Source organism: Leptopilina heterotoma, unplaced genomic scaffold (genome assembly GCF_015476425.1).
Source record: "Leptopilina heterotoma isolate Lh14 unplaced genomic scaffold, ASM1547642v1 Lhet_209, whole genome shotgun sequence".
NCBI lineage: Eukaryota > Metazoa > Arthropoda > Insecta > Hymenoptera > Figitidae > Leptopilina > Leptopilina heterotoma.
Window position 1 is genome coordinate 517,476 of NW_025110924.1, and position 23,612 is coordinate 541,087.

The 23,612-nt window shown below is 24.0% G+C and overlaps 1 protein-coding gene across 4 annotated transcripts in view; it reads left to right on the forward strand.

Annotated features, from left to right (window-relative positions):
- The window catches only part of LOC122501328 (hepatocyte nuclear factor 6), a 115,684-nt gene that overhangs the window by 13,868 nt on the left and 78,204 nt on the right, over positions 1-23,612 (forward strand). For 2 of the 4 annotated variants that reach the window (XM_043610704.1, XM_043610706.1), the window contains exon 2: positions 13,197-13,304. The exons of the other annotated variants lie outside the window; for them this stretch is intronic. In XM_043610704.1, the coding sequence (XP_043466639.1) occupies positions 13,197-13,304 (108 nt within the window). The remainder of the gene's footprint in view (positions 1-13,196; positions 13,305-23,612) is intronic. 4 annotated transcript variants of the gene reach the window in all.

The window sequence follows — 23,612 nt, forward strand, 5'->3', positions numbered from 1 at the left end:
TTACAATACTCAATTTTACGAAATTTCAATTATTCGTAAATTCTTTAATTAAATAAACATTAGAAACTAAAAACTTTAAATAATATTAAAAAAATTCAATTAAACTTTATCAAAAAAATTAATTTCAAAATTCAATTATTTTTAAAAATTTACGCTATATTGCTTTTAATATTCAATTATCTAAAATTTTAACTCTAATTCATTTTTAAATAAATTTTTATTACAAAATTCTACGAGAATTCAATTATTTAAATACGTAAATAAAAAATTCACTGAACAATTGAATGTTTCTTAAAATTCAATTCTCACAAAGAATTTTATCAACAAATTTTTAAATAATTGAATCCTTTCCACGAATTTTAACAAAATTTTTAAGAATAATTACATTTTTCGAGAAATTCGATTAAAATTGTATTAAAAATAATTCAAATTCTGCAATGAGTTTTATTATAGATATTATATAAATCATTGAATTGAGGAAAATGTTTGAAAAGAATTGAAATTTTGACAAAAATCTTATTAAAACTTTTGAATATAATTGAATTTCAGAGAAGAATTTAATTATTTCTAAAAATAATTGAAATTTTGACGAGAATTTAGAAAAAAATTTTGAACATAATTGAATTTCTGCTAAAGCTTTTCCTTAAATTAGTAAAATTTTTAGTTTATTCATTTAAGACATTCGTTATTCTAGAGAAATTTATTGTTGTTCCAGGCAATTAATTATTTTGGAAAATTAATTACAGAAAGGGATAATAGGAATAGAACTTTAAATGTAATTGAAACAAAAATAGAAATTATAAAAAAATTATTGTTGTCGCTAAATTTTCGTGTTTAAGGATTAAGAAATTGGATGGGATAAATTTTGTTGGCTTATGTATTTGAAATTTGTTTGAAAATGAAGTTAATACGGGAAGGAAAGGATAATGAACGATGCGGTTTGAGGTCGTTGTCACAGCACGCGCCGAAATGCGATACCACACGACGATATTGAAGAGACCTTACGCGTTCTCATTCTCTACATATATGTAATACAAGCATGCATATTTATATGATGGAAAAAGATACACACACACACACATATGTGTTTGTGTGTAGGTGTCACACGTCTGCACTAACCATGTTCTTCACTTCCACGGGATATCCTGTTGTTCCAGAAACACGACAAGTTGAAAAAGTATCCTTTAGTTCCCTCTTCTTTGTCGATGGCATAAGTTTTTCAAAAATCTTCATATTCAATATCTTCTTGTTCGTATGTTTGATTGGAAAATTTTTAATTACATTCGAGAACAATTTTTTTCTTTTGTGCACTGAACAAAAATTTCTTTCATTCGAATAACGGATTAGTTGTCTATTATCAAATGAATGTTTAGTTGAATCAAATATTTTTTATTTGAGTCAATTAAATGGTACCTACAATTCGTATTTGAATTCATATTTTCTTCAAATACTGAAATTATTGCTTTGAATACAATTTTTCTGCTTTGAAAACAATTTAAGTAATTCTAGTAAATTTTTAGTTCTTATAGTTGAATTAAATAAGTTTTATTTGAGTCAATTAAATGGTACAAACAATTTATGTAATTCTAGTAAATATTTAGTTCTTAGTTGAATCAAATAATTTTTATTTAAGTCAATTAAATGGGACAATTCGTATTTGAATTCATATTTTCTTTAAATACTGAAATTATTGCTTTGAATACAATTTTTCTGCTTCAAAAGCCAAATGTTTGTCTTCAAGTAAACATTTTACCTTCCTGTAAAGAAAACTGTTTTTTTAGAATAAAAAAATTACACTTGAAGAGATTATGAAATGGTTAAAAATCGCAAAAGAAAATAGAAGAGAATTCATATAATTTCATTAGTTTCTTCTTTTTCTTCTTAATAATAATAGGTATTTTATTATTATATACATAAATGTAAATATATGCTTTAATTTTCTTCTTAAAGTTTCACATTTACTATAAAAACCTGCACATATATTAGAGTTTCAATTGTGCATGTAGAAACTGTAATTGAATTCTTGATTTTCTATACTGCATGAGAAAAAATTCTTATTTGAGGATGAGTTTCTCCTCCTATAAAAGAAGCTGCTGATCGTACGTATATATGTCAATACTATGCGATCCGTTTTCCATCTAGGAAATAAAATTTTATCTCTGATTCTAGGCTTACGTAAATATTCATAATGTGCAGTTCATGCAGTACATACACACACACAAGTATAATGTATATACACATATTTTGTGATTTTAATCAATGATAGGAATATTTTTAAATGCAGCTGCGATTATCTCAAAGAGCGCCACATAAAAATTCTATATTTTTCAAATATTACGAAAAAATAACTTAATTTTTTTTCCGCAAAGAATTAGTTTTTTTTCCTTTTAAATTTTTCTTTTGGTCTTTTAAATTTTTAAATATTCTTGAACACCAAAAAATTTTTTGAACAACAAAAATGGAATTCTTTCAGAACTCGGATTTAATGGTTTCTTATAGGTTTTTTCGACTTAAAGGAAAAATTACTTTTCGACTTTTTTTAACATAAAAAAGGCACACAGAGAAATCTTTTATTTATTTTCTTGTAAACTTCCCCGACTTTTTTTTTTGAAAAAGAGAATAGAACTTCTTTTTAGTCCATCTGAGGCCTCTTCTTCGTAGAAATTGAAATTCTTTGGATAAAATATCGAAATTTTGTATAATTTTATAATTTATTCCTCGACGTACCCGCATGATTCTTCACGAACATTTTTTCTTTTTTCCCCTTTTGTCACTTTGGAGAAAAAAAAAAGTTAATTGAAGTTCACTGGCCTAGGAAAATGTCTTTTGTTTCATATCTTTTTGTTCCAAATTAATTTTTAATTCTTCAATTTTCTGCTCAATTTTTTAGTCTTCTTTCTGTTCCCAAATTTTTCAGGGTTGCTACGTAACCCTGAACTTTAAAATGTTGTAATTTGGAATTTTATAAAATTCCAATTTTCAATGAATTTAATTGAAAAAAAAATCTTTTTGAAAAGATTAATATTAAAATTCTGAACTTTTCACACTTTTAATTAAAAATTCTGTAGAATTAATTTTTTTTAAAAAGTTCATTTGGATTTTATTTTATTTATTTATTATTTGTATTTTATTTTATTTATTTATTATTTGTATTTTATTTTCTAATACCTATATATATTTAATTAAAGAATTTCCGTAAATGTAATACGAACGATATTTTTATTAATAATTAATTTGAAGTTTAATTACAAAATATTTTTTTAATAATTAAAAAATTAATTTTTAACTAAATGTTGAATTAAAATATTTTTTATTTAAGTTTAGTAATTTTTAAAAAATATTAAAAAAATTATCATTTAAATGTTTAAAAACTTTATGGGAAAAAGTGTCTTTTTTATTCTTGTAATTAGAGAGGGGATATTTTTAAAAAATGACTGACTTTTTGAGAGAGTGTTCTGTTATATATATATATATACTGCGAAAAATAAAAATTGTGATTGACGCTTTATATTGAGTTTAAGTTGTATCAGATGGTTGATAACTGAAAGGTGACACTGGTATGTTTTATGATAAGCAGTAGACCATTGCTCTTCTCGGACTTCCACCTGTCGTGCATCGTTCTTTAATAATATTATGACTTTTCAAAGTGATGAAATGCATTTTTAATATATCTTTCGTATAAATTTGTTTTCTTTCTATCTTCACAATAATATCTATTTGTGTATTCATTTTAATAATTATTCTTCTCTCTCTCCTTTGTCTATTGTTGTCAGTCCAAATAAGTAATTTTCGCAATTAAATTACTCAACTTTTTAATTAGTTATATTCATTATTTTGAATTCAAAATATTAATAAATTAATAATAAAGGTCCATGAAGTTCGATGCTCAGCAGAGGAAAACTATTTTTTCTTATTTTTAGTGATAAAATTTTAAATAATTTCACTTTTTAATTCAGTAGCTATAACTTTAATTTTTTTGTTTCTTAACTTTTTGAATGTTTAAAATTTTTAAATTAACTTACTGAAAATCATTAAATTCTTGCAAAGTAAGAAAAATTAGAAAATAATTGAATTCACTTCAAGAATTTTATCAACATTTTTTTCAATAATTGAATTCTTTTGAGAAAATGATAATTAAAATTGTATTGAAAATAATTTAATTCTTGTCAAGATTTTTATTAAAATTCTTTAAAATAATTGAATTGTTTTGAAGAATTTATTTCAATTTTCTTGAAAATAATGTAGTTTTTTTTAAATAATTTTTACTGAAAATTTTTGAAGTAATTGAATTTTATCAAGAATACAATTTTAATTGATTTCTTCGAAAATAACAATTATTTTTAAAAATCTTGTAAAAACTCTGCGAGAAATTTCAATTATTTTAAAAAATAATTGAATTTTTCACAGAATTTCAATTATTTAAAAAAATAATTGAATTTTTCACAGAATTTCAATTATTTAAAAAAATAATTGAATTTTCCACAGAATTTTAATTATATTAAAAAATAATTGAATTTTTCACAAAATTTCAATTATATTAAAGAATAATTGAATTTTTCACAAAATTTATTTCAATTTTCTTGAAAATAATGTAGTTTTTTTTAAAATAATTTTTACTGAAAATTTTTAAAGTAATTGAATTTTATCAAGAATACAATTTTAGTTGATTTTTTCGAAAATTACAATTATTTTTAAAAATCTTGCAAAAATTCTCCGAGAAATTTCAATTATTTTTTTAAAAAAATTGAATTTTTCACAGAATTTCAATTATTTAAAAAACCTTTAATAAAATTCAATTTAAGAATTTAAAAATATCAATAAATAGTAAATTTTTCATAGGAATTTACTTATTTTGAATACAATTTTTATAAAATCTCCAGTTATTCAATTATTTAAAAAAGTTTTAATAAAATTCTATTCAAGAATTCAATTATTTCCAGAAATAATTAAATTGTCGATGTATTGAAATAATCATTGAATTTTTGTAAAGTATTTATTAAAAAATTTGTAAACTAAATTTATTTTTAAGAATTTCATTAAATTTCGTAAAAGTAATGAAATTTTTTAAAGTAATTTTAATTAAAAATTTTGAAAATAATTGAAATTTACAAAGAATTTTATTAAAAATTTGAATTTTATTAAAATTGTATTGAATATAATTGAAATTCTCAGAAGAGTTTTATTACCCATTTACAAAAATGATTTAATTCTTGACAAGAATTGTCAATGTTATCAGAATTGTTGAAAATAATTGAATTTTTATTAAAACTCTTGAAAATAATTGAATTCTTTCGAAACATTTTATTATTTATGAAAAATAATTTAATTCTTAAGAAAAATTTTATTAAAATTGTTGAATACCTAATAATAAATAAGAATATTTAATATAAAATAATTTATATAATAATATATAATTTATTTTAATATTGTAATACACTGAAAAAAATTTATTTGGTAAATATTTATTTGATAATATAGACACATAATCGGTTATTTTCATCAAATAAATTTTTTTTCAATGTATTATATAATAATATAGTGATACAATAATATAATTTATTTATTTTATTTATTTAAAATATTTCAATCCTCCGTGGCCGTGGGGTTTAATTGCGCGCGTTATTAAGGTTCGCGTCGGGGGAGAGGGGTTCGATCCCACATAGAAGAGCGATATTTTCTTATACTATATATTACTTAAATTCAAATATGTTTATTTGAAAATTGGCTAAATTAATTATTTTAATAATAATTTTCCATAAAATTGGATTTTTATTAAAAATCATTATTTTTTTGGGTATTTTTTAAATTTTTTGAACAAAGATACAAGTTATTGGGAATTTAGGAATTTAGTAAAGAAAATATTTTTTCTAATTTTTACTTCTGGTAAATGAAATGAAAAAAAAAATTGTTTTATTTTTTTTTTTTTTTCTTGAAAATAAAAGTAATGTTCCACTTTTCACGGGCTGACTCCGCTGACTCATTCTTCGCATCATGCAAAGGACACATATACACACGTGTATCTATTTCCATGTGTTTTTGCATGCACAAAGCTGCATGCAAGCACACCACTGCCGAGAATGCACCCTATATTTAAAGGGGCGTTGGGAGGGTGCAAACTGAATAGAGAAACTTCTGATAGTGTTTACAGTGCCGACTGTATTTATAGCTATAGACGAATACAATTTTATGATTTTTCTACGCCTTAAAAGTTATATATATATATGAAATATTTCAATTTTCCCTTTTGTTTTCTTTTTTGTTTCGATATTTTTGAAGGAGATTGAATTTTTATTATTTACATATTAAATTAATTTTTATGTGCGAATATTTGAGTAATTTCTGTGTATTATATGATAATAACATGCAATATTGTCGAAAATTGTTTCTATACGTAGGGAGAAAATATTTAAAGTTTTCTTTAAATAATTGAAATTTGATGGCTGAAAGAATGAAAAAAATTATTGTTTTCAATTTTTTTTGGGGAAATTTTTCTCCCTTTTCTCTGGGATTAAAATTCTGTGATAAAGTATTTAGAATGTTCTATGTTCTAATGAACGAAATATTTTTTTAATAATTAATTTTTTTCCTACTTTCAAAATTTTAATCGTAAAAAGGAACAATTATTAATAAAAAACATAAATATGTAATTATCAATATTTTTTATTAATTAATTTAATTATAAATATTACTTAAATTATTTCAATTTTTCAATGTTTGTGTTTCATTTTTTCAAATAATGATTTTTAATTACTTTTTAAAATTACTAACTGCAAAAAAATCGAAAGAATAAGTTAAGGGCATTTGAACCTTGATGACGTCACACATGCTTTGCACAAACTGTAACGTCATCAAGGTTCAAATGCCCTTAAACAATTTGAAACTTAATAAAATAATTTTTAATTCCGGATGCATTATTATTATTATTATTATTATTATTATTATTATTATTATTATTATTATTATTATTATTATTATTATTATTTTGTTTTTATTTTTATTCGTATTTTAATTTTTATTATTGTTATAATAAGATTTGAATTTAAAAATGAAAAAAGTTAATTTCGTTCATACGAATGTTCAAAATTTTGGGAACATTTAAAATTTTTCTAAATATTTGTATATTTCTAGTTATATGTTAATGTTCAAAATAGATTAATGTTAAAAGTTATATATTTTTATTTTTAAATATTTTTTATTGAAAAAATTGAAAGATAAAATAATAGAATAAAATAATAAAATAATTTTCAAATAATTTTTTTAAAAATATTTATACAAGATTTATATTATAGAACATATTAATATTTATCATTATAATTAAATTTTTGTTATAAAATTCTTTTTTTTTTTTTGCAGTTAAAATTTTGTAAATAGGGAAAAAATTCCCCGATATAAAATATGAGAAAAAAATTTGGAAGTTAAAAATAATTCATTAATATTATAAAATCTATTAATATTTACAATTGTAATTACATTTTTTTTGTTATAAAATTGATTTATTTCCTTTTTTTTGCGGTTAAATTTTGAAAATAGGAAAAAAATTCCCCGAGATAAAATGTGAGAAAAGAAATTAAAAGGTTAAAATAATTTTCAATTAACAAAATAAAAATGTAATGTTAATTCAAAAATAGAGAAAAAATACAAATTATACAATTATATTAATTATAATTATAAATTATAATAAAAAAAAGTAAAAAATATATGTGGTATAAATTATAAAGTAGAAAACTAATTATAAAAAAGTAGAGTAAACGAATTTTTTGTCCTAAATTTCCTTTTCAGGAAAGACAAGTGATTAGTGAATATTATTTTGGAAAAATAAAACAATTTATTGGTCTTCTTTTTAACGTCTCATTTCTAGTGAAATAAGTTGAAATTTTCTTACACACCATTAGTTCTGTCGGGTTATTTTTCGTTTTATTATATTCACTGCAGTTTAGTCGATATCTTCAGGAAAGTTGTGTGTGTGTGTGTGTGTGTTCTTCTTTTGAATGAATCTTTTTTTTTCTGTAAAAAGAAAAAATTAATATTGTAATTTTCGATAAAATTTTATTACTGTAATGTTAGTATATTTTTGGATTCTTAACAATTTTCGTTCTTTTATTTTGTTTAATGATTCTGCTATTCCAAATAAGTAATTTTATTACTATTTGGACTATTTATGCTTCTTCATAAATAGTAATCGTCCGCTCGAAGATAAAACAAAAAAAATCTACAAATGTCATCACTGAAGATTCTCGAGAAGATTATAATATTATTCAGCTTCTGGAAAAAAAAATGATGTGGAAAAATTTTCATCACAAATTCCGTGTGAAGATTTTCATTATTAAAAAATTTGGAAAATTATCTTCGTGAATTTTGAAATTAGAAAAAAATAAATTATCTCTAGGAGATGAGAGAATTTTTTTGTTGAAATTTTAGATTTCGAATTATATTTTAATTAATTGGAAAAAAGAGGAGCAATAAACGTTTTTAAATTTAGACACGCCTACATGGAGCATTTGATAATTTTATTGGCTAAACTTTTGAAGGTCAAGGAACAAGAACCAATAAAACTGTTAAAGAACTCGTGTGGGCGTTTCTATATTTCTCTCACAATACGATTATTGCATCCGTTTATTCTATTTCATATAAATAATTTTATTTCTCTGAAAAAAAGTCAATTGAATAATAAAAGAAGGTGATCAATAACAGTTGTTCTTTCCACTTTTATATAATATTTTTTCAAAGCGAATTTTTTTTCCTTCTCGTGAAAAAAATAAAATACCAGATTCAATATTTTTTTTTTCTTTTCGTAATCAAAATTTGGATATTAAAACCAAATGGATAGACAAATCGCACCAAAAAAAAAAAAAAAAATTTACGCGTTTCAGGTCAGTCTTTATACAAAAATATAATAATCGGAAGTAAAAAAATTCGAAAAACTTTGGTCCACAATATTGGAAACGAAAGGAAATATTTCGCTGCGATTGAACACGGGGTTTTTTTCGTTTCATTTTCGTTTTTTGATTTTTTTTTTCAATAAATAATCTATATATCTATTTTAGTTTTATGTGAACAGGAAAATCGTCCTTTTTCTCAAAAATAAAATCCTTGTCCTTCACTTGTTCTCCTTTATAATTCGAAAGTGTACCGACCGATCCTTTGTCTCTATTAAAATTTTAATTCGCAGTGTCTTTGTTTTGAAATGTGTTGCAGCAGTAAAAACAAGAGAAACAAAAGTGGTTTTTTTAAAGCGTTTTTCGTAAATAATTTTTTGCAAATAATTTTTCAAATTTATAATATATTCGGAATATTCGGGCAGTATAATTATTGTTATTATTTGAAAATTTTATTTGATTTTGTTAATGCACTTGTTACAATATTTTATTGTTGTTTTTACAATAATTATTGTATAATTTTTACAGTAATTGTTGTAATTATTACGATAATGTGTATGGTAATTTTTAAAGTTTGGTTTTATTCGGTACAATACGTATTGTAATTGGTACAATATTCGTTGTACGTTTGACTACTTATAATTTTATTTTTTTTTTATTTTGATACTTTTTCCTCTACTTATTTCTTTTTTTTATAATATTTACTGTATTCTTTGCAATACTTACTGTATTAACAATAATTACTGTAATTTTTTACAATAATTATATTTTTTAGAATTTCTATTGTAATTTTTACATTACTTATTTTATTTTTACAATTCTTATTGTAATTTTTACATTACTTATTATAAATTTTACATTACTTATTGTATTTTTCCAATACTTCGTATTGTGTTTTTTACAATATTAATTGTATTTTCTACAATAAAGATTGTACTTTTGACAATAATAACTGTATTTTTTACAATAATTATTGTACATTCTATAATACTGTATTTTTTAACAAAAATTATTTTATTTTTTGCAATGTCTACTGTATTTTTTACAATACTTAATGTACTACAAATACTTATTGTAATCTTTTGCAATAATTATTCTCCAGTTTTTACAATTATTATTGTAATTTTTACATAAGTTATTGTATCTTTTACTATAACTTTCTGTATTTTTTTCAATATTTATTGTATCGTTTACAATACTTAATGAATATTTTACAATACTTATTGTAAAATATAAAATAACTTCTTTATTTTCTTACAGTAAATATTTTTACAATATTTACTGTATTTTTTACAACAAAGATTGTACTTTTGACAATACTTATTGTATTTTGGTTGACAATAAATATTGTACTTTTTACAATATTTGCCATATTTTTTACAATAATTATTGTATATTCTACAAAAGATTATTGTGCCCGATACTTGCAACAATAATTATTGTACTTGAAAGAGTAATTATTGTACTTGCAACAGTAATTTTTGTACTTGTAGCAAAAATTATTGTACCTGCAACAATATTTATTGTACTTGCAATAATAATTTTTGTACTTGAAACAATAATTATTGTACTTGCAATAATAATTATTGTACCTGCATCAATTTTTATTGCACTTGCAACAATAATTATTGTATTCTTTGCTGTAATTATTGTACTCGTTTCAATAATTATTTGCTCCTGTCACAGTAACTATTGTACTTGTTATAATAATTTAATAATTTTGTACTTACTACAATAATTATTGTTTTTCTTACAATTTCTTTTTACAAAAAATTAATTGTAATTGCTAGTGGTTTATTTAATTAAAGACGTCCGATTTTTTTTCTTATCGTTGAAAATTGTCTAGTGCAGAAAATTTTCATTTTTCCGACATTGATTTAATTAAGAGCCATTGGAAAAATTCTCTACACAATTTTGGTTTGAGATTTTGTTATTGTACTTTGTGTTTGCAATGCACGAGGTGAAGACGCTGCAACTAAATTAGTTGATTTAGTTTTATATTAGTTCCGTAAGTTTGTGCGTGTGCCTTAGATCGCTGTGTGATTATGTTTATTATTATTTTCTTTATTATTGCTGTCATTATTTATAATATTTTTATTGTTGTTATAGTTAAGTGTCTTTAATAACAATAAAAATATTGTAAGTAGTAAAAATTATTATTATTATTATTATTATTATTATTATTATTATTATTATTATTATTATTATTATTATTATTATTATTATTATTTTTATTATTATTATTATTATTATTATTATTTTCTTTATTACTATTATTTTTATTTTTATTATTACTTTCATTTGTACTATTATTTCTACTACTTTTATTATGACAATTACTTTTATTTTCCTTATTATTACAAGGAAAAAAATTTACCTGCAACAGTGATAATTTTCTCTGAAATAGCAAAAGTATTAACTGAAACAACTAAATATTTATCTAACTTAGTGAAATTCATAGCTGTTCCAGTTAAATACTTTTTTCCGTGTAATATTTATTATTTTCTTCTTCTTTTTCTTCTTTGTTTTCTTCTTCTTATTATTATTTTATTATTTTTTTTACTTGAAGTTGATTTTTATTATTAACTACCTAATTTTTAATTATTAGTTATTTAATTAAGTTATTATTTAAAAAAAGCTTTTCTTAATTTATTTGCTTTATATTGTTTGAGTTCAATCATAACGAAATAGAGCGAAAATAGTAATATCGCAAAGTTTCGTTTCTTTCTCATTGACCAAAATAATAGTCACCTCACGACTCGCAACGCCGCTCTACAAACTCGACTTTTAATCCGGATTAACTGTTTCTGATTTATTACCCACATAAGGTTTTAACCCTTTTTGACGACCGTTATAAAAAAAAATCTTACTGTCGAAACAGTCAGTGCCTCGTTAATTTTCTCTTGAAATTTCTTGTAAAAAAAATTTCTTCTTTTTCTATTTACTTTTCTTGTTATTTTTTTTAATTTGATTTTGTATTTTTACCGCAACATTGTTAATAGTAATGGTATTATATAATTGTAGTTATAGTAATATAAGAGTATAAAAATATTATATAAAGATAATTATATAATAGTAATACTATTATTATTATTATTATTATTATTATTATTTTTTATTTTTATTATCTTTTTAAATTTTTATTTTCATTTTTACTATTATTGTTACTGTTATTATTATAATTATTACTATTATTTATTTAGTATTTACGGGCTTATAAAGAAAAAGCTAAAAATTAGTATCACCTTGACTTAAAATTAATTTTCAAATAAATAGAAAAAATAGTTTCTAATTTTTTTCTCTTGATATAATTTAATTTTAAACTGCAATTTTTAATTGTAAAATTATATCTTTTTTCTTTTTCAACTTCATTCGTTATTGTTATTACAATAATTTTTTATTGCTATTTTAACTGTAATTACAATAATACAAAAGAATTTTTTAAAAATTGTAAAAATATTATGTTTCGGATTAAGACAGAAAATTAATAATTAATAAATGGGTTAGTTATATCGCTTATTAATTTAATTTCTAGAATTTGAAAATTGTTAAATATTTCGTTTGTCAATTTAATTTCTAGAGTGCTAAAATTGTTTGAGTATATTAAATACATTTAAATTTATTATAGCGTAAATTTTTATCAATGAAACAGAGGGAAATGTAAATTTTCATAGCGGTTTTTTTTCATATTCCTGGAATTAATAATCACTAAGTGGATTAAATAAATAATAAATAAAGATGTTCAATTAATCGGTAAATATTGTAGATAAATTATGAAATAAAATGCATGAATATAGAATGAATTGATAAAGTATTAAAATCAAGTTTTAGAAATATTATTTTAAAAATATTGAAAAACAGATTCAAAAAAATTATTTAAAAAAAAATGTCAAAACAGTTTTATCAAGATTATTTAACAAAATTTTAAAACAGTTTTATCAAAAGTATTTAAAAAAGATTTTAAAACAGTTTTATAAAAATTTATAAACATTATTAAAAAAATTTCAAAACATTTTTAAAAAATTGTTGAAATATTCATGAGCAAAAATAGGAAACTTTGTTTTTTCTGTTTAACCTTTTGGGTAAAAAAAAATATGAAACGAAAAAGAAGAAAGATATTTTTCTTTTATGAAAAATAAGATTTTCATTTTTTTTTCTTTTTTTGAAAATTCACTGTGAAGAAATTAATCGAAGCACTGAAAAACGGAAAAAGGTTTAGGGATGTTAAGAGAGACGTTGAGAGCAGCCGGAAACGGGAGGTTGACGAAAATGAAGTAAAAAGCGAAAATGCAAGGTGTGTGTCTATCGGTTTGGTTTTAGCGCTGAGCAACTGCTCTGAGAGCGGCGGTGACCCGGACGCCATGCTGGATATCCATCATCCTGGATCTGGAATCGACTCTCATCACCAACAGTTTCACAACTCATATGGTAATATCAAAACTCATCATTATTATTTTTATTATAACTAACTCAATCGAGGTTGAATTTGCATTTTTCAATTGTCAATTGTCAATCGTTAATCGTTAATTGTTAATCGTTAATTTTTAGATCAATTTTAAGTCGTAATTTTTAAATTTTTCCCCTTTTGGACAATTTTTTCTTTTTAAAAATACAAGCATAGAAAATAGAATATTTTACTCCCCACGGGATTTGTTGTAAAAATCGTGCGCGGCACTTTTTTGGAGTTACAGAAAAAGGAGTTAAAAATTTACTCTCCTCGTTAACTTGCTGAGAAGTTAACACAACAATTTTTTTTATATAAAATACAAAATATTCCGCGAGGGAGTTGATAATTCTTCTTTCTTCGAAGAAAAAACCTTTTTTTTTCGAAAAAAATTGAGAAAAAAATTTTTTTTCTTAATAAGAAAAAAAATCGTCTTTTAGAGTAGATTTCTAACTCATCGAGAAGTTTTAATTTCAAGTTTCTAAATTTTTTTTCAGTATAGTAAGAAAAGTATGTTATATTTTTATTTTTAATAGGAATTTTTATTACGAATTTTATTTCATTTTTTTTTTCAATGAGAATATCGTTGAAAGTATCAATAGGACTTAACAATAGATTCACTTTTTTAAATATTAAATACGCGTGCATAATGAAAATAATCACAATAAAATGTATCTCTTGCACTCACAGTGTGTGATGTACATTAAAATGAAAAATTTTACACATTCACCCCCAGTATTTATTCAATCTCAATGATTCGTAATAATTTGCAATCCAAAATATATATATGTTTGCTTTAAATTTTAAACTTGTTAATTACATATTCAAGGTACACACAAATTTTCATTTCAAATAAATAAATTGCTTTTATTATGTTCGATTCATTGCGAAACATTGTGAATGAAATACGGAAAATATTATTCAATTCTATAAAAGAAAGAAGGAAGGAAAAAATAAAATGAAAATAGAAAAATTTGTTATTCTTTTTGCGCAAAAAATGGATAATTAGCTATTGTGTTTTAAAAGCGAAAGAGAGAAATTGATGTTTAGATTATTTTTAAGAGTAAATAAATTTTTTAGAGTATTTTACATATAAGTAAAAATATAATTTTAATAAATTTAATCCTTTCTCTACGAGGAGGGAAATTTCGTTTTTCCTCCTTATAATTTAGATGTAAAAATTTCCATATGAAATGAACAACTGCCTTTTTTTTGCTCCGTTAGGAAAAAGTAATTTTGATACAGAAACTAGAAAGAAACAAGTTTTTTTTTCTTTTTTTATTTATTGAAAGATTCCTTGCGAGTAATTTGAAAGTACATATTGCAAAGGAAGAAGAAGTAGAAGAAGAAGAAAAAGAGGAGAAAGAAAGAAAGGATGAGAGAAGCGAAATGAAAAAAGTTGCCTCTCGTGTATGTCCGTGAACATTTTGGTCCCATTGACGGATGCTGGACAAAGTCGAGAATTCGAAAAACGAGAAATCCGCGACGGTGATTTAAGAAAAGCGTGGAATTGGAAAGCTCGTCATTTGTCAATAGAGATTAGTCGGCCCGACGGAATTCATGTTCTCGATTGTATAGGTAGAGTACACACACATATATTTGTAAAGTTACGTGTATATGTGTTTTTTTATACAGATATTTACGTGTACGTACAATATATTATACGTATTTACAATATAGAGAAATGTACGTATGTCTGACGCGATTAAAAAAAACCCAGAAAAGCAAATCTTTTTTTAGGTTATGTTTGTGTTATTTTTACTTTAATCAAAATTTCCTGTTTAATTGCAGGTTTAATCGATTTCTAAATTTGATTAAAAATAATTGAAGAATTACGAATAATGACGATGATGCGTTGAGATTTAATACGGAGACGCTAATCTCCACCTGCGAACGCCAAGGTCACCGCTAGGTGGCAGTTCTGTTCCTTCTTGGAATTTTTATCGCCATCTGGTGGCGACCTTGGCGTTCTCAGGTGGAGAAATCTTTTTAATCCCTTCAAAACATTTTTATAATAACTTTTTTTTTAATAAATTGCGAAAAAATGTTATAGTGACAATAATTTTAATTAACTAATCAAAATCATGCTCTCTAGTCTCTAAATTTAAATTAGAAGTTTTACTAATTCAATCAGTCCATTTATCAGTCCAATTTTCATTAATTTTCATTTTTAAATTTACATTTAAAGATTTTTCATTACCATTTTTGCGATAATTCGATTATTTTAAAAATTTGCAATTAAAATTCTTCAAAAGTTGATTTTTTAAAAACTGTAACAAAAGACTTGGAAAAAATTATCATTTACGAATGGCCATCTAGCGGTGACCTTGGCGTTCGCAGGTGGAGACTTTGAAGCCCTTTCGAAAAATTACAAACATAACCTCAAATTACTTGCTTCTTGATACCTTTCCTTTCGTAGTAGTCTATATATCGTATTTGTATACGTATTTACGTATACAGTAAATTACGTACGTATTTATGGATTGTATACACGTATGTATATATATATTGTATACACTCGTATATATCCAGTGTAAGCGAAGTTATACTTGGATTCGTTGCTAGTATCGAAGAAGAAGTCACTGAGAGGTAATCTCGCTACTTCCGAAGCTCATTCAAAATCCCACGCTAAATTTCAATCTGACGTGTACAAAAGTTGAGACCGAGAGAACTTCTTCCAGACCTCGAATGAACATATCTATATATATTTGTGTATTCGTGTGTGAGAGAGAAAGAGAGTGTCATGATAGCGTATAGTGTAGACACGACTTGTGCTCGAGGCAACGGTCCATTTCCACAATCCTCTCCTCCATCCTTTACACTGTGTGTGTCCCCTTCAACCCCTTTTTCACTCCCTTCGTTTTCCCGACCATCGAACGCCATTTCCCATCATCTGCCCCCGTTCTCCAAGCACTATATTCTCTCTCTTGCTTTCTTTTCTGTTTTGCCTTTTTTTCTCCCTCTCTCTCTCTCTCTTCCTCTCTCTCCCTCTTCCTTTTTCACTCTCTTGCTTTTTTCTCTCTCTTTCTGTCTTATTCTCTCACTTTTGTTTTTACTCTGTCTATTTTTCTCCTTCACTCTCTTTGTCTCTTTTTCCCTTCCTAAAATCTCTCTTTTTCTCTCTCTTTATCTCTTAGTCTCTCACTCTTGTTTTCACTCTGTCTCTTTTCTCCTTCACTCTCTTTATCTCTTTTTCTCTTCGTGAAATCTCTCTCTTCTTCTCTCTCCCTCTCTTTTTGAAAGAAAAAAGGAAAGAAAGAGAGAACGTAAAAGTAAAAGAACGAGAGAGAGAGAGAAAGAAGGAAAGAGTGAAAGAACAAGAGAGAGAGAAAGGACGAAAGAGTGAGAAAGAGAGAGAGAGAGAGAGAGAGAGAGAGAGAGAGAGAGAACGAAAAAGTGAAAGAAAAAAAAGAAAGAGAGAGAGAGAACGAAAAAGTGAAAGAAAAAAGAGAGAAGAGAGAGTAAACGAAAAAGAGAGAGAGGGAAGAGAGAGTAAACGTAAAAGAGAGAAAGAGAGACACCCCGAAAGAAAGAGAGAGTAAGAGAGTCGAGGAAAGAGAAACTCACCCTCTTTGTGAGTCCTTTTAGGTGTCTCCACTTGCGCACCACCCACTTTGCCTTTTCCACCTTCTAAAAGAGGGTTGGAAAGTGTGGAAGGCTGCGTTATGTGTATCATATATATAGCAATGAGTAGCATACATATACCTTTCGCATCAATTTGTATACGTCACGATTTCCCATATAGAGCGAGAAGGCGCAGCTAATTAAACTTCCCAGCACGCTTACTCTTCGATTCTGTGATATGCGATACAATTCGCGGTTTTCAGTCCTATTAATACCTATATATATATATATATATTTTCTCGAGATTTCTTCCTCTCTATATATATATATAGTTGAATCTTGAACACTACTGTATATATATATGGGTCTCATTTATTATTTATGATTTCACAATATCGCGTATTTCCCTTATTTAGAGGAGAGAAATTTGATAGGCAGTGAAATCGAATGTTAATTCAATTTATTATGGAAAGTTAATTCAATTTTTGGTGGTTTTCAATTAAATTGCAAAAAATATCGGTGAAAAAAAAGTGTGGGGTTTGTTTTACTTTTTTGTGATTTTTGAATGTTGAGATGGCTTAGTGGCTTCGTTGCTTGATTCGTAACAGCAGGGACCGGGGTTCGATTCTTCGCGAGTGTGGATTATGGTGAAAAAAATTTCTGGTATAGTGCCCTGACATATTTACTCTCTGCCTTCGAATTAGTAGAATTTGACTAATTATCAGTAGAATTCTACTAATTTTCAGTTAATTTAATTTTCTATCCATTAATTTAATTACTAAGTAAAGGTAAACTGATTCGATCAATTAGTAATTAACTGACTCAATCAATTAGTAATTAAACTAATTTAATCAGTAAAGTAACTGATTTAATGAGCAATAAAACTGATTAAATTAATAAATTAACTGATTTAATTAGTAAATTAACTGATTCAATTAGTAATAAAGCTGATTTAATTAGTAAATTAATTGATTCAATTAGTAATAAAACTGATTTAATTAGTAAATTAACTGATTCAATTAGTAATAAAACTGATTTAATTAGTAAATTACCTATAAGTGTAAGTTAATTTAATTAGTAAGTAAATTTATTCGATCAATTTAGTAATTAAACTAATTCAATTAGTAAAGTAACTGATTCAATTCAATTAGTAATAAAACTGATTGAATTAATAAATTAACTGATTTGATTAGTAAATTAACTGATTTAATTAATTTAATTAGTAAATTAACTAATTCAATTGGTAATTCAGGGTGGCCACATGTCAGCAAAGTCAGAAAAATATCAGGAAGACAAAATTTTTTTCAGTAAAGTCAGGGAAATGACAGAAAAAAAAATTTTTCATCAGGGAAATTAAGAAAATTGAGACTTTTTCGATTTATTGTCAAATATTGCAACTTTTTCGAATTTTTTTTAAATATTGCAACAAAATATTACATTTTTAATCAAAAAATGCAACTATTATTTCGATGATTTTTAAAGTGCGGAAAATAACTGTAAACAAATCATTCAAATATTAATTTTGAATCATTTTTTTTAAATAAATAAATTTTTCAAATATATCTATCATGAAAATCTTTTTAAATAATTGAAATTTTGTAAAATTTAATTGAAAATAATTAATTTTCTTTCAAGTATTTTGTTACAATTTTTGAAAAATCAAATTTTGAAGAATTTTAATTGCAAATTTTTGAAAATAATTGAATTATCGCAAAAGTGTTAATGAAAAATCTTTAAATGTCAAATTTAAAAATGAAAATTAATGAAAATTAGCTTCTAATTTTTAAAAATTCAATATTTTAAGGATTTTTAATAACATACTTCGGAAAATTCAAAAACATACAAAAAATAATAACATTTTAGAATTATTTTTAACATTTTGTAGAAAAAAATCATGTTTAAAATTTTTAATTAGGATTCATAAAAAAATTAATTAGTTTTTTTTTTAATTACACAAAAATTCTTTTAAAGAAATTCAATTATTTTCGCAAAGTAACAATAAAATATTTTTAACAACTAATTCTTAGAATTGTTTTATCATAATTTTTTTAAATTTAATTATTTTCGAACAAAATAAATAAGAATTTATAAAAATTTCCTTTTTTTAGACTTTTTAAAATTTTGGAGAAATCATAGTCATATTTATAATTAAAATTCTTCAAAAAATTAAATTTCTTTTATTTATATTTTTGAAAAATTTTATTTATTTTTATTCATTTTTTTCAAAAATTCAATTATTTTTAAAAGATTTCAACAAATTTTAATTGTTTGGAAATTTTTCAATTGTATGTAATTAGAAAACTATTTTAAAATATTAAAAAAAATTAATTATACGAAATTCTTTATTGTAATTTTTTGAAAATATTATAACTTAATAACTTGAGGAAAAAAATGAACAGTAACAATGATTATAAAAAAATGAGTCTTTGGATTCAAATAATTAAATTTTAAAAGAAGTTTCGGAAAATTATTTAAAATAATTAATTTAGAGATAAAGTTTAGTTGACAATTGTAGAAAATAATTGAATTCAGGTAGGGTTATAATTGTAATTTTCAGAAATTATTAAAATTCATAAATTTAACTCATTTTCCGTAAACTTTTATATTTTCCAGTAAAAATAATTTAGCCAGGGAAAATAATTTTAATGTCAGTAAATTGTCAGGGAAATTAATAAACTGTAATAGTTTTGACTAATTTTTAGTAGAAAACTACTAATTCATGTAGTAATTCAATTTATTAATTTGAAATAGTAAAAAATACGACTTACTAATGAATTAACAGTTTTCTACTATCAATCAGTAGGAAACTACTAAAAATTAGTCAAAACTGTTATTAATTAATTTGGTATCTAAATCCGCACTATTTCATTAGTATAGAAAACTACAAATTCAGATTTAGAGAGCAATAATAATTTGCAATATATTAAAAAAAACAACAAAAAAATGTTGCGGGAAAAAATGAAAGGAATATAAAAAATTTTTTAGTTTTATATAAACATCGAGGGCGCGAGAGAGAAAGAGAGGAAGTAGGAGAGATAAGAGGAAGAGAGAGGAATGTTGTCTGTTATTGTACATAGTGTGTTTTTAATATAAATTCTATAAAGATTATCGATGAGATGTCAGGTATTTTGCTGCGGGCGATTTCAGAAATATCTTGAAGCTTTTCGTTTCGGTTTTTTTTTCTGCTATTTTTCCTTTTTTTTATACCCGCAAAATATGAGGGAGAAAAATATTGAAATTTTCATAGTGAAAACATCTAAAGTATTAATTACTTCCTCCGGTCTATTTAATTGGTGTTTCACTCGAAAACCTTTGATGTCAGCTTTTCAATTCTTAATATCGTGTTCCTTGTAAATTTTCTTGCTTTAAAATATACTGTACATAGTGTACGATCCTCAAACATTTCCCTATTAAAAGTTAATTTCCTTTTTGGAAATAATCTTGTTAAAGAAGAGATAAAAACATCTGTCTTGCAAAAGTGAAAATTTATTAATTAATAAGGGCGTAGAGAAGAAAACAGAAAAGGAATGGAATATTTTCTATGGAGTATTTTTTTTCTTTAATTTTTTATTTGTTCGTGTAAGGATTTTCGTTTCTTGTTTCCTTGAGGGTTGTCGGAAAAATTAAATTTTGTTTTTTCTTGATTTTCAGATAAAATTTTGATTTTTATTTCTCTGAACCTAAAGAATATTTTGATTTACTCTAAAAATTATTAGATAATGAAAAAAAATTTTTCTTTTGCCAATGAAGGAAATATTTTTTTTGTCGCGAGTAGAAAAATTGAAAAAGAAAAAAAGGTAAAAGTTAGAAATTCATAAAAGTAGAAAACTGCAGAGGATAGAAATAGAAAAATGGAAAAATTTGTGGAGAAGGAAATAAATCGGAAAATTTGGAAAAGTTTGTAACGTAACATTTGTCGGGACGAGACTTATTGATGAGAAAAGTATTATCAACATATATATGAGGCGTGAGAATGAACAAAAGGCATTGGGGAGGGAAAAGTTTGACAATTGGCCGAAATTTTTCTGCTTAATAGGATCAATTTTTCGATAATGAAGTGTCGTTTCTTCATTGGATAACAGATAGTTTGGGGAATGAGATAAGAATTGAGAAGGGTGAGAAGCATGTTCGAAACTAAGGTGACTGAAAAATGTTTTTAAAGTCCTTTCCAGACTCTTAAGTGTCTTCGTGTTTTATACTTATTTCGTGGTTGCCTAGCAGAAATTTCGTACCAGTCAAGAAATTCAAGATGTTTAAAAAAGAAAGCGCTTTATAATCGATCCAAAGAGACTCATCTTTTCAATTCTAAAATAGATTTTATTCTTATATCCTACGAAAAGAAGAAGAAAAATTCAATTTCACTGAATTACCTACATCATTCTTTCAATTAGAAGAAAATTTAATTAATTGGATATATTTGTCGCATCATTTAATTTCAATATTGATATTTAATTACCTATTTTTAATTAATAAAATGAAAAACTTGAATAATATGTCGAAAAATCTTTTGTATTATAATGCGGAAAATATTCTCTTCGTATGTGTTTATAATAATATGATAATCTAAAACGATAATTTGCGATAATTTCTCCTTTAATCAGAATTACAATAAAACTAATAGTGCTCGGTGGAAGAAAAGTCTTGTTATATTTTTATTTTAGATATAAAATTTGAGATTCAAATACGATTTTTTGATTTTTAACGAAATTTGTAAAACGTAGAGAAATGAAAATTATTTTCCGCTAGTTTTCTTGGTTAATATAATTTTATTCGTTTTTACCGAATCAAAATTATTTTTTATTTTTAAGAAAGTTAATCATTTTTCTTTTTCTTCTTAGTTAATATAATTTTGTATTATTACTTTTTTATTATTATTATTATTATTATTATTATTATTATTATTATTATTATTATTATTATTATTATTATTATTATTATTATTATTATTATTATTATTATTATTATTATTATTATTGTTGTTGATAAAAATAATTATTTTGAATAATTAAAACTTGTTTCAAGTTTTAAAATTTATGTACTTTTTTTCTAATCAATAAAAATTTCTATGAAAAAATAGTCTCTTTCTCTCATAGATATATAAATAAAGTGTAAATTCTTGTTCGTTGTAGCATATTAATTGGCACTTTGAAAAGAACATATTGAATTTTTAATCAAAGAGACGTTTTATAGAATTTTCGTATTACCAAAAACATTTATTTTTTATCAGATTCGTTGAAGCGTGTTTCACGTGAATTTTTAATTTGACAGTATTTTTGAATTTTCCGAAGTAAAACGTGTCACAGAAATTTACTTTGTTTCCTTTTTTTTTTTTAAATTAGTCGACTTATATAATTATGTATAATTATATTCTATTCTAATAAGAATAGTAAAAATAGATATATAAAAACAATAATAATAACAAGAATAATAATTGCAATAATTTATTTTTATTATTTCGGGGTTTAAAAGTAAAATTGCAAATAAACAGTAGAATTACTATTTTACTGCGTTTGATGTAAAGTTTAGCTAAAGAATTTGTTTAAATTCACTTCGAACCTACAGTAAAGTTTACTACGAAAATAGTAAAAGTAACTTTTATCTATTTTTCCCCATGAGGTTTAAAATTTAATCCACCATGAAAAAAAGGAATCTTAACTCGTGAAAATTTATCGAAATTTTATTCTCGAAACACTTTTGGAACGAGAGAAGATTTTTCTCCGAAATACTCCTTTTGTTTAGATTTATTAGAATTAATCGTCAAATGCGAGAAAATCTTTAGATTTTTTTTATCTTTGTTTCTTTTTTTTTTTTTTTTTTTGAAGATAAAACGATTTTTACTCTACTCTTCTTTAAATGAGATTCGTGTGAGCTTAAAAGATTCAAGTGCGGGACACGAGATTGAATTTCCCTCATGATGATGGGTTTTGCGAAACAGTGGAAAGACACGATCAATGCTTAAGTTCAAATCCAAGAGGTGTGACATTTCATCGAAAGAATGAAACTTTTCTCTGACGACAGTAGCATTATATTCTTCTCTCCCCCCCCAAGCATTGGAGAGTGATCTCTGCTTGCCAGTACATACACCTACTACTTTGGATAGGTACTTGTGTTACACAGTATTATACCGGCGAACATCCTTTGTAAAGGTTGGCCCGTGCATGTAACGAGTTTCCAATAATGGCTCAGCTGTGTCGTCCTTTCATTGGCTGCGACTTGGTCCAAAGAGTCGCAACACACTCCTCTATGGGAAACTTCGCTTGCAGCATCCTCTTCTGTAGACATAATTTTCTTACCTCTTTTTCTTTTTCTTTTCCTCTTTGCTCTTTTTTCTCTCTCCTTCCCTCTCCTTCCCTCTCTCTTTCCTTTTTTTTCTAATTTTTCTCTATTTTTTCTTATTTCGTTCAATTTCGTGCAAGGGGAGACTAATTTTCTTTCTGGAATTATAACTATAAATTATAAGGTAATTTTAATTATATAGCTATAATTAGAATTACAATTACAATCTGCAATTATAATTACAATTATATCTACAATTATAATTATAATTACAATTATAACTAAAATTATAATTATAATTACAATTATTGATTAATTATACGAAACTATAAAATAATACAATACATTTTTTTTACTAATTATTATATCCTGAACAAAAATTTATTTGATTCAAATAACCGATTACTTGACTATGATCAATTAAATATTTACTTGAATCAAATAATATTAAT